Genomic DNA, 12,375 nt, shown 5'->3' with positions numbered 1-12,375 from the left:
CCCTCCGCACCCCCACCCCCACCAGGTCTCAAGGGCTTGTCACATGCCCTGTTACTTTCCTGTGTTTTCTGACCATTCTATCTAAAATCTTCAGTGACATATCTTACAATATTATCTCAGAAAGAGTGTTTCAGTGATACCGGGGCACACTAATCTTCTAAAACATCTTTAAGATGAATAATACCAGTGTAGGAGTAAAGGGAAAACTTTTCCTTCACCCTCCCAAGCTTCACTAAAAAGTCAACTCACACAAGGCATTAATGAGTTTAATTAGTTAGATTAATTAATTAGAGAAAAGGCATTCAAATTTGTTTAACATGTATACGCGGAGACTTCAGAATGAAGATGCAACTCCCCAGTTGGATGCAGAAGCTTATACACTCTCTGGAGGTTACAAAGTCAGGGCCTGGATCCTGGAAAAACAGGTTATGGGAGGGGGCAGAAGAGGATTTCTGCTGAGGGGCAATAAATGATGGCCAGGGAGAGTTGATGGGCTTCAAGAACATACAGTGGTCTGGGACAGTCTGTTGGGCCCGCAGGGCAGACAGGGGTTTGTGACAAAACTTCGTCCAGGTTTGTCGACAGACTTCAGTTTCTTTCCTCTTAACATGAGCCCAGTTAATGAAAGCTCGGAGAGGGAAGCAGAGGTAATTATTTTCCTCTTTGGTAGGTCTGGACTTTAGGCAGATAAGGCAGCTTCAGAGAACAAATTTACCCTAGAATTTGAGAGGCCATTTCTTTTTCATTCTTTCTTAGAATTTTCATCTCTTTTTACATTCTCCATGTGTTTTCACTTGTTAATTTTTCCATTAACCCTTAGCATAGTAATCATAGCTATTTTAAGTTCCTGGTTTGATCGTTCTGACACCCATGACGTATCTGATTCTTGTTCTGAGGCTTGTTCTGTCTCTTCAAGTTGTGCTTTTGTTAATGGTGGAGGATGTCCAGGTTCTTGGTGTCTTCAACAAAGAATTGGACAAAACCCACAAACGAAGCAAGGAAGGAACAAAGGGTTTTATTGAAAATAATAGTACACTCCACAGTGTGGGAGCAGGCCTGAGCATAGGGGCTCAAAGGCCCTGTTACAGATTTGGGGGAGTGTAAATACCCTCTAGAGGATTCCATTGGTTACTTGGCATATGCCCTGTGCAAATGGAGAGGATGAAGTAAAGTTACAAAGTCATTTACTTGATCTATACCCTATGGAGAGGATATTTCCTGTCATAGCTAAAGTGTGAATCGGCCTTATGTTTTCTGCCTCCAGACCCTACTTTCCTACCTCACTTTTGGCCTTTGAGAATGCCTTGTAATTTTCTTTTGAAAGAGAAACTTGAGGTACGGTGAAAGAAGCTCTGATAAATGACCCTTTAGGAAAGTGGTGGTGTGGTTTAGAGGGAGGAGAAGCACTCCTTAGTCCTGTGAGTTGCAGTTTTTTAACAAATCTGTGTCCCTACACTATGGAATTCACAAGTGCCTCTCAGTTTTTCCCTCCTTAGACAGAAGAGAGTGGCCAAAGTGGGCTGTTGTTTGGTGCTACCCTTCTCCACCTGGAAGGCTAAAGCAGGCTGGAGTTGGGTATTTCCTTGCTCAGGTCGGTTAAGCTTTGATAAAACCCAAATAGGTTAGAGTTTGGTAAAACAGTGTCTCTTGAGTGTAGGCCTTATTAAGGAGAACAGAATGCTCTGGCGGATTCCAAAATTGTTACTTTTTCCGTCCCCAGCAGGAATCATAAGGGAATTCTCAGGTTTTCACTTTGAGAGCCTGGTGGAGCTACTGAAGCTATAAAACCTGAAGGCACTCCCAGGACCGAAGCCAGGACCAAAGCCAGGACCGAACCCAGGGCTGAGTTTTAATGCTGCGATTTGTCCACAACCTGACTCTGGCAATTTGTCAGTTACAGCTTGGTTTTTCTTAGGAGGCACTTGTTCCTGCAGAGGCCTCTGGCCATGGTCTCCGCTCCTGTAAGTTGCGATTCTCGGTATTCCTTTCTCTCTCCAGGTATTAGGGCAGTGGTTTGCTTCATGACTTCGCTTGTCTCAGGGATCTAAGAAGAGCTGTTGATTTTAAAATTTATTCAGGTTTTTATTTGTTAGTAGATGGTTACAACTTCCAAACTCCTTCCATGCTGTAATGGAAACAGGAAGTCGCTGCTGGAATCTTTTTTCAGAGTTACAGACACAAAGCCAAGAATTTAGTCTTATTTTTTACCTATATTGGACACCCCTGAGTGCTCGGTGATTCGCAGTTTGTGCTGCTCTTGAATGTGACTGAAGAGGAAAGAATATAAAGCGCCAGGGAAAGAGCGCTTCTGTTCAGAGCTCAACATACTGCCCCGGGTTGGGGTGAGGGGAGTGTGCGTGGTTGTGGGGAGTGGGGCAGCGGAAGGGAGCAAGTGTTCTGGAGTTCTGAGCAGAGCCACTGCTCTGCATCCTCACTAAAGCAGTCTCATCAGAACACTGTCCTGGTTTATCTCCTCATTGTCCATCCCTCCTTTAGCCCTTAGCAAAGCCCCCTCCCTGTTTCTCTTGGCTGGGAATGGTAAGTTGGAGCCAACAGCCACCATCCTCAGAGAGATTCTGTGCGACTGAGATGAGCGTGGAGTGCCCTGGAGTCCAGCTGGGCAGTCGTGCTTCCTCAGGCCTGTGCTGTGTGATGGACCCGCTGAGCAGCGTCCGCACAGATCTCAGGAACATCAGTCCCCAAATGAGAGGCTCGCCTTTATCAAGTTATCTGAGGACCCTCTGTTTCTCCCCCTCTTCCTCCTCCTTCTTCTCCTCTATCAATTCTTTAACTTTTTTCTTGAACTACATACTTTCTGAATCTGTTATCTCATGAAAATAATGAATGCTCGTTACTTAAAAATTGAAATAATACTGCACAAAGAGAAACTGCCCCCTCATGCCCTGTCCAACATATAACAGCTATGAACTATTGAAATCGAGATCAGATGCTACTTGCTTAGACCGGCCCTGACCCCTAGAGGGAAGCACCTTCCTAGTGTGTGCCCTGACTGTCCCCGGCTCCCTTTAGAGCCTGTGCAGTGCTGCACTTGCCCGTGGATTTGTGCCAGGTTTTGATTTGCTTGTTTACATGGGAATATGAGGTCCAGAGGAAGAAGCCGTGAGTATATGCTTCATTTGTATGTCCTCAAGGCCAGCACAGCACCATCTCATAGGAGATGCCCAATAAAGACTTAAGCATAAACATGAAAAAAGCCTTACATGTACGAATTATGATTTTTGTTTTGTTTTGTTTTGAGATGGAGTGTGTCACCCAAGCTGGAGTACAGTTACTCGATCTCGGCTCACTGCAACCTCCGCCTCCTGGGTTCAAGTGATTCTCCTGTCTCAGACTCGTGAGTAGCTGGGGTTACAGGCACATGCCACCACGCCTGGCTAAGTTTTGTATTTTTAGTAGAGACAGGGCTTCGCCATGTTGGACAGGCTGGTCTTGAACTCCTGACCTCAGGTGATCCATCCACAAACAGTAAAACTTTGACAACAGCTCATATATCTGGATACTATGAACTGCAAGTTGTTCTACACACTGCTAAAGCAAAGAGGTCAATCACCTCTTGGCTTTCCTGGGGAGATGGGAGGTCTGAATCTGACACTATCTTACCTGATCCTTCACAGGAGTCACAAAGCCTTTCTGTCTCCAAAGCGCTGGGATTACAGGTGTGAGCCACTACACCAAGCCATAAGTAACAATTTATAAAGAGTTATGAAGTATGTACATTCATGGGCACATTAAGCATAGCCCCATGAATGCAAGTACTTAGCCGGGCGTGGTGGTGGGCACCTATAATCCCAGCTACTCAGGAGGCTGAAGCAGGAGAATCGCTTGAACCCAGGAGGCGGAGGTTGCAGTGAGCTGAGATTGTGCCATTGCACTCCAGCATGGGAGACAAGAGCGAGACTTCATCTCAAAAAAGAAAGAAAGAGAAAGGAAGGAAGGAAGGAAGGAAGGAAGGAAGGAAGGAAGGAAGGGAAAGAAAGAAAGGAAAGAAAGAAAGAAAGGAAAGAAAAGAAGGAGAGAGAGAGAGAGAGAAAGAGAAAAAGAGAGAAAGAAAGAGAGAGATAAAGAGAAAAAGAGAGAGAGAAAGAGAGAAAGATTGCATATATAAAATAAACTATGTGAAATCTACAAACCCATATATTTGCATTCAATGTTTTGTACCAAATAGTCCATCCTGCTTGTATGTCATGGTGGTTTTCAATTTTTCTTCCTCAGTGTCTACAAAGAAAAACTCTTACCTTCTTTTTTTTATAGGACCAGAAGGAATCAAGAAGTTCGTAAACAACAGGAGAGATGGGTCCCACAGTTGCCACAGCCGTCATTAGGGCCTTCTCTTCCATAGGGAGTATTTGCATGTACCCAGTGTCATTAGTAGCAGAATACTTAGGATTGTACCTACAGGCTTCTTCCTTTTAAAAGTAAAGGGGGAAGAGACTTGATTACCACCATCCTCCCTCTGGACAACATGAGTTAGAACCACAATGCTCAGCACTTTGCAGCTTAGGATTTACCAGGAAATGAAGTGCTGTTGGTTGAGTTGAAACTAAACATTAGCTCAAGTCTCTTGAATGAGACCCTTAGGCTTATGATCCACCAGAAATTTTTTCACGATGGAGAAAAGTGTATTATATGTAAAATAGTTTGTATATTCTCAATGTTACTATGTTTGGCTCTTCTCTATGTTATACGTTCCTGCTGACACATAGCAAGAACAGCTGTGTGTTAACCACATAATCATAGAACTGTGCAAAGGCTAATAATTTATAATGACAGCACTGACAGTTTGCAGATATAGATTCTACCATCTCAAATGTGAGTTCTGAAAAAAGTGTCTGTTACCTCTGAAAGTGCTCCACTTTCCAAAAGCAGAGCTGGAATGACAGCAAGAGAAAGAACTCCACTGACCTTTCTTTCATATGGATAGGATTCCTGAGTCCAGGCCTCCATTGTCGGCAACATACTGGAAGCAAAATAATGGTTCTCCAAAAACGCAGCCAACATTGCCTTGAAACCTAGAGCAGTCCACCAGGTCTGCACACTCAGTAAAACTAGTTTCTCAGTTTTCCGAACACCTGTCCTTCCAGATCCCCAGCTGTACTAAAAGTATAAGAAGATGCACACTTACCCGGAAAAAAGAAGAAAAAAGCTGTCATTCACAAAGCAAACAGCAAAACTTTGACAACAGCTCATATATCTGAATACTATGAACCGCAAGTTGTTCTACACGCCACTAAAGCAAAGAGGTCGATCACCTCTCGGCTTTCCTGGGGAGATGGGAGGTCTGAATCTGACACTATCTTACCTGATCCTTCACAGGAGTCACATAGCTTTTCTCTCTCCAATCCACAGATTTGGGGATATCATGAAACAGAGGTTCCTGGAACACTTTCCCCTTCCTGTGCTTCTGGTATTGGAAGCCATTCACCACCCCCCTGAATTCTTCACTGGTCTTCAAGCAAAAGGAAATAAAATGTTGAAAAGCAAGAGATTACTTTAGTAAAGAACCGAGGGGAGGAAACGCAGAGTCCACACAGCAGTCCACAGCACACTCACCATGTCTCCAAAGGCACTCATGGCCACTGTGAAGCTGTGTTTCCCTTGACTGTATTCCTGATTGTGCTGCTCAGTCATCTTCATGTTCTTCTCCCACACTGCTCTCCTTCACCCTTCTTCATTCTTGAGGCAAACATGTAACTGAATGCTCTTTATTTCTACCTAAAACCCAACTCATGCTCACCAAGTGAATCTGCAGACAGACACAGGAAAGAAACCATGGCCAGGGAAGGCTTGACGCCTCTGGGAGCTGTTCTCCAAGCCAAAAAATGACAGGAGCATATGCCCATATCATGCTCATAATCGGCGCCATTAGGTTATTGCATTAGGTTATTGGTAAGAGCTGGCCTCTAGCAGCTACTCTCTGGCTATAATCTCCCAACATCAAGGACCATTCTCTCAGGAATCCCTTTGGATGGTTTCAGGTGCCACCAACCATGCCATGTAATCTCTTGTGCTTTGCCTTCCACTGGTTCCACTGTGCATCTAAGCTGTTAGAGTAGCTGAGGCTAATCTCAGGCAAAAGGCAACCAGGAGAAGTGAGGGATTCATGTTTCAAAACCTAGGAAGGGAAAAGAAATGAGGATCTGATTAGACCAATCCTAAAAACCCACCTTACTGCCCCCTGAGAAACTAGAGCCACCACGGTAGAATAAAAATATTTAAGCATCTACCTAAGGACTGTGGAAGAGGCCAGGGATCTGGTTGGAGAAACACAGGGCAAGTGGAGGTATTGGATGGACTCACCAAAATGAAATGCAGCCTGTCCAGAGCTGTAGGAGCTGAAACAGTTTGTGCGATGATAATTTAGGTTATGAGAAAAATATGAAGGTACCTCGTGTGTGAGAAGGTAAAGGCAACAACTGGGAAACCAACTGATCTAGGTTTTGTACCAATTGTACTGAGGTCATCCAGGCAAAACCTCACCAATGGAGACTTCTAATCCCAAGTAGGGATAAAGGGATCCCCAATAATTGGGAGGTGAGTTCACACCTTGTTTTTGGCTAATACACAGCAGGAGGTGAGCTATGTTTTCCAACCTCCCCTTCTTGCAGGAAACCTTTCTGGAATGCCTTCCCAGGAGACAGTGGGAAGGAGAGTACACACTGCTCCCGCAGCCCTACATGTCATGTCGCCAGTGCTGCCAAAACCTCATCTGCCTCTCCAAAACCAGGGCTCTGGGCTGGGGTCCCAGGCTAGGTCCCACGCTGCTTGCCCCCACCCTCTGCTCAGGATCACTGTGGCCACGGGACGTGTGCGGTGGTGCAAGGAGCAAGGCGCATCTTCACCCGACTCGCAGGGGTTGAGCTTCCCTGTCCTGCCCCACCAGCCTTAGGAACACCATAACTCAGCACCCCAGAAATGCGCCCACTCACAGAGCGGAGGTACTCGCCGGGCACCGGGGTGGCCTCTGTCCCATCTGTACAGGCACAGTCAGGCAAGTGCAGCGTCCAGGGGTCTTCAGTCCTCTGCGGCCGCCTCAAGTTTGCTAGTTTGACCTCTAAAGTCCCCCACCAGGATGCCACCCAGGCAGCTCTGTCCCCACCGCCTGCCGCACTGCGATTGGCTGCGCCGCCTCTGGGCGTAGCCTCAGGGCACCGGGACGCAGCACGATGCAGCTCAGTCCCAACCTGTCGCAGGGAGCGGCGCGCCTGCCTGGTGGACCCGAGGCAGGCGTGGGGGGCGGGAAGCCGGAGCTGCGCGATCCAGGGGCTGCTGAGTGGAAGGTCGGAAGTCTCCCTCTGAGGTTCAGATCAACCAACTACCCGACTTAATGCGCTGGGCGAGTGATTCATGAAAAGAAGTTTAAAGCTAGCCCTGTGTGGATTACCAGCCCAACTCTGCTTTTCTTTAGTCCTAGTTTTTGACTAAAGTCTCCTGCAGGGCTGAGATTTACTCTAGTTCAGTGGTTCCTGTTCAGTCCACAGAAAGGTGGGGCCCGGTGGAAGAATGCAGAGTCCGCGAGCAGAAGCCTTCTGTTCCATTTAAGGGTGGGTGCAGCTGAGCTTTAGAAGAACATGGTAGAGAAAGGCACCCCCAAAACACGCCATGCAATGGTCAAGGCCAGACCCTGGGGAGGGAGGGGACTGGCTGGGTCTCCAGAGACCGCAGGCGTCTTGCCGTGCGTCCTTTCCAGTCTCCTCCATTCGGGGATTCTTCCTTCCTTCGTCTTTCATAAGTAAGTGAACGAATCAGCCGTCAATAATTAATGAAGCTCCTCTAACTTTGTGCTATTGTCCTTTGCTTGGGACAGCTGGAACATTGCCGTAGAAACTTAGAAATGTCCAGGTAACTTTCCTAACTGCTTTTCCGAGGCCCAGCCTTTCCATTTTAAAATCTAAGATTAACTCAGTAATCTTGATTTTATGGCAAATGGGCACAGAGTTTGAAAGCTATTTAAACAAAATTATGGCCAAGCCTCTTGATGCATTAGGTAAGAAGGGAGCTGGCCGGGGGTGGTGGCTCATGCCTGTAATCCCAGCACTTTGGGAGCTTGAGACCAGCCTGGCCAACATGGTGAAATCCCATCTCTACTAAAAATACAAAATCTAGCCTGGTGTTGTGGCAGGTGCCTGTAATCCCAGCTACTCGAGAGGCTAAGGCAAGAGAATCATGTGAAGCAGAGAGGCAGAGGTGGCTGATCTTGCAGAATGTCTCCCCCAATTCTTAATCTTCACTCCTGAATCTATAATCCACAAACTTTTATTTGAAGGCCAGAGGATCTCTTCCCAAGATCTGACCTGTTCCTTCTGCCATCTACCTGATTTCTCCTCCTGCAATAGGAAAGCACCACATCCTTGGATGCTGTGAATGTAAAATGAAGTGATTAAGAGAAGAAATTGTTGCCTCCTCCAATCAGAACTGAGTTCTATGCAGAATTCTTACATGCTATTTTCTTTTTCTATCTTAGCAGTGATCCCAAATAAAGATCAGACCTCTTATTCAGAGGGTGGGTTAGTTCTTAACAGTAGAAGTTGGGTCCGCGGTGTATCCTGTGGATTTGAGGGGGAAATTGGAATTGCTTGGGACCATAGCTGCATGTCTCATTTGAGGACAATGAGACAAGACAGAGACCAAGACAGAGAGGCAGCCATTGCTGCAGGGCTGAGCGTGGGAGTGGGGAGAAAAACAAGACACAAGAAAAACAAGTATAAACCTCCAGAGTGCAGTGAGAGATTAACAAAGTTCCAAAGTTTATATTGAGAAGATTCCCCTGGTTGGGGGTTTTGAAGGGATCATATAAGGAATTGGGGATGTTTGATTATTCAGTTCTGTTTTCTTTTCATGGTCTCAAATATTTTTAAAAAGAATGTTTTACCAATACCACATGGTCTCACTTATAAGTGGGGACCAAACATTGAATGCACATGGACACAAAGATGGGAACAATGACACTGAGGACTACTTGTGGTGGAAGACTGACAGAGGGACCTTGATTGGAAGGCAGCCGGTTCGATACTCCACTTACTACCATGGTGAGGGGATCATTTGTACACCAAGCCTCAGTGATAATGAAATTTACCCATGCAACAAACCTGCACACTAATCCCCTGAGCTTAAAGTGGAAAAAAAAAATGTTTATGTGTGTTTTTAGAATTGGTGTATGACACAAACTATACATCTAACAAAGGTCTAATATTGACTCTGTAAGGAATTTAAACAACTCAACAAGCAAAAACCAAATGACCCTATGGAAAAATGGGTGAAGGGCATGAACAGACACTTCTCAAAAGAATACATACAAGTGGCCAAAAAACATGAAAAAATGCTCAACATCACTAATCATCAGAGAAATACAATTCAAAACCACAATGAGATACCATCTCCCACCAGTCAGAATGGCTTTCATTAAAAAGTAAAAAAATAACAGCCGCTGGGGAGGCCGTGGAGAAAAGGGAACACCTATATACTCTTGGTGGGATTGTAAATTATTTCAGCCACTGTGGAAAGCAGTTTGGAGATTTCTCAAAGAACTTAAAACAGAACTACGACTTGAACCAGCAATCCTATTACTGGATATATGCCCAAAAGAAAACAAATCATTCTACAAAAAAGAAACATGCATTCACACATTCATTGCAGCACTATTCACAATAGCAAAGACATGAAATCAACCTAGTTGCCCATCGATGGTGGATTGTAGACAGAAAATATAGTACATATACATCATGGAATGCTATACAACCGTAAATAAGATCATGTCCTTTACAATAACATGGATGCCATTATCCTAAGTGAATTAATACAGGAATTACCACACATTCTCACTTATAAATGGGAACTAAACTTTGTGTATTCGTGGTCATAAACATGGCAACAATAGAAACTACGGACTCCTAGAGGAGTGTAGGGGGTGGTAACAAAAGCTGAACAACTAACTATTGGATACTATGCTCAGTATTTGGGTGATTGCATCATTCGTACTCCAGACTTCAGGATCATGCAATATACCCAGGTAACAAACCTGCACATTTACCTTCTGAATCCAAAATAAAAGTTGGAAAAAAAAATCACATTTACCCCATAAATATGTACAACTATTATGTATTCATAATAATTCAAAATGTAAAAAAACAGAAAAGCCCATCAATTCTTCCCAATCAAACCTGATGAAAAAAAAAGTATCAATCACTACCTGCTGTTAATATGATTGTCTACCCAGAAAGCCTAAGAGAATCAATTAAAAGCTATTAGAACAAAAGAGAATTTAGAAAGATGTCTGAACCTGCATAAATACACTTTCCCAATTATGCATCAATAGTCAACTTAAGAATATGATGGGGGGAAAAGCTCCTCCTTAAACGATTACAAAAGTGTAAAATGCTAGAAATAATTCAATTACAAATACTATACATTTCTCACATAATTATAAAAGACTATCAGGGTAGAAGACTTCTGGACCACAAGACTTATTTTAAGATGGGCCAGTACATCCTGTGTTCATTTATAGGTTTAATTAAACTGTAATGCAAATTTTAGTGGGAATTTTACTCATATCTAAAAAACTATTGGTAAAAATAATAGATGAAAATAGTCACATTTATTTGTAAGCTGTGTTGATGGGAATATTTTTCTTTCAAAGAGTAAAATATTCTTCAATGAAGCAGATTCGATTAGGTTTTTGCTGGGAATTAAGTTGGCCATTTCTATCCAGTAGTTTTAACTTTATAATCTAGTAGCTCTGCCTTAATTAACGTAATAACAAATTTTCAGAGGTGCAGATAGTTTTATGTAGAATGACGTTCATCATGAAAATGTTTATAATATTGTTTCTAAAGTTTCCAGCAACTGAAATTCATTAAATCGATGCTGATACGTTTTTAATTAGAATTCGATTCAGTCACTGCAGTGATGAAGAATCTTTAATAACATATGTAGCATATTGTATTCTCCAAAGATGGCTGCAGAAATCTCTTCCAGCCTGTATGATCTTCCATAGAGTGATGCTCCTGTTTGTCTTCAAAGGGTGGAATTCATTTCTCCATCTTATCAAATGTGGCTGGGCTCCGATCCACAAACTCATGAGCAAAATAAGTTATCTTAAACCATACACACACAAAGAATTGGTGAATGAATGAACTTCATTTTTTTAATTCCTGAGATTGTCACTGAAGCATTGTCACCTGATTGAGGATTAAAAATCTGACACTGAATTTATCCTAGATGATAAGGTGCAAGTCTTTTGTCTCCTAGACATGATCAAGCAAGGAGACACCCAGGAGGCACAAGGCAAAATGCCCTCCCAGAAGCTGGGGGATAGGAAGATGCTGAGGCCCAGTCTGTTCCCTGCAGCATGCATTCTGTGTGGTGACAGAAAACGTTTTGTTGGAACAGACTTTAGTCAGGCTTCTTAATGCTGTGCTAGACTCATCTATGTACTTCCTTGTGAAATTTCAGTTTTAGCAAAGAAACCTGCTAAGTCAGTTTAGCAAGAATCCCCATTCTCCATATCTGATCAGGGTCCTCAGCCTCCCGCATCCTGCAGGTGATGTCAGATAGCCTTGGCTTGTCCTCAGCGAGAATCCTGTTAGGTGAGTTTAGCCAGAATCCTCCCTTACCCCTGATGTTTCCACATAGTCATTTCCCATCCACTGACCCCCCTGCCCCACCCTTTTCCTTGGCTATAATTTCCTACTTGCCCATGCTGTATTCACAGTTGAGTCCAGTCTCTCCTTCTCATTGCAAGACTTCCTTGCCGTGGTCCCTATACCTACCTCAAGGACCTAAATAAATTATTTCTTATAATTCTGTAACAGGTATCATTTAATAACATATACATATTTTTTTGAGACGGAGTCTTGCTGTCACCCAGGCTGGAGTGCAGTGGTGTGATCTCAGCTCACTGCAACCTCCGCCTCCCGGGTTCAAGCGATTCTCCTGCGTCAGCCTCCCAAGTAGCTGGGACTGCAGACACGTGCCACCACGCCCAGTTAATTTTTGTACTTTTAGTAGAGACAGGGTTCACCATCTTGACCAGGATGATTTCGATCTCTTGACCTTGTGATCCGCCTGCCTTGGCCTCCCAAAGTGCTGGGATTACAGGCGTGAGCCACCACACCCAGCCTGAATAATTTTTTAATAGGGACTTACCTGTCTTTTCCTGCTTTCAGAATGACACTAGCAGAGACTCAACCTAATTGAACTGTAGAGACTGGCGTTGAGGAGCCTTGGGGCTTTACCTTGATGGCCTGGGGGCTCACATTCCAGTTCTCCTGGTGTCCTCTGACTCCCAGCGTCCAGTTTGCCAAGCAAGTGAGGCAGCCTGGGGAGGGAGGAGGTGAAGGCCCAAAATCCCAGCTTCCT

General features: G+C 44.2%; 1 protein-coding gene across 1 annotated transcript in view; it reads right to left on the bottom strand.

Moving 5' to 3' along the window:
- The window catches only part of LOC108521151 (putative inactive cathepsin L-like protein CTSL3P), a 15,658-nt gene extending 10,003 nt beyond the window's left edge, over positions 1–5,655 (bottom strand). Inside the window, 4 exon segments of the mRNA XM_017860802.1 lie at positions 4,924–4,950; positions 4,952–5,115; positions 5,321–5,467; positions 5,572–5,655. Coding sequence (XP_017716291.1) covers positions 4,924–4,950; positions 4,952–5,115; positions 5,321–5,467; positions 5,572–5,655 — 422 coding nt within the window.
- Between the last annotated feature and the right edge of the window lie 6,720 nt (positions 5,656–12,375).

Source organism: Rhinopithecus bieti, unplaced genomic scaffold (genome assembly GCF_001698545.2).
Source record: "Rhinopithecus bieti isolate Rb0 unplaced genomic scaffold, ASM169854v2 scaffold_57045, whole genome shotgun sequence".
Lineage (NCBI taxonomy): Eukaryota > Metazoa > Chordata > Mammalia > Primates > Cercopithecidae > Rhinopithecus > Rhinopithecus bieti.
Note: the sequence above shows the minus strand (reverse complement) of the source record. Positions and strands in the feature narration are given on the sequence as shown.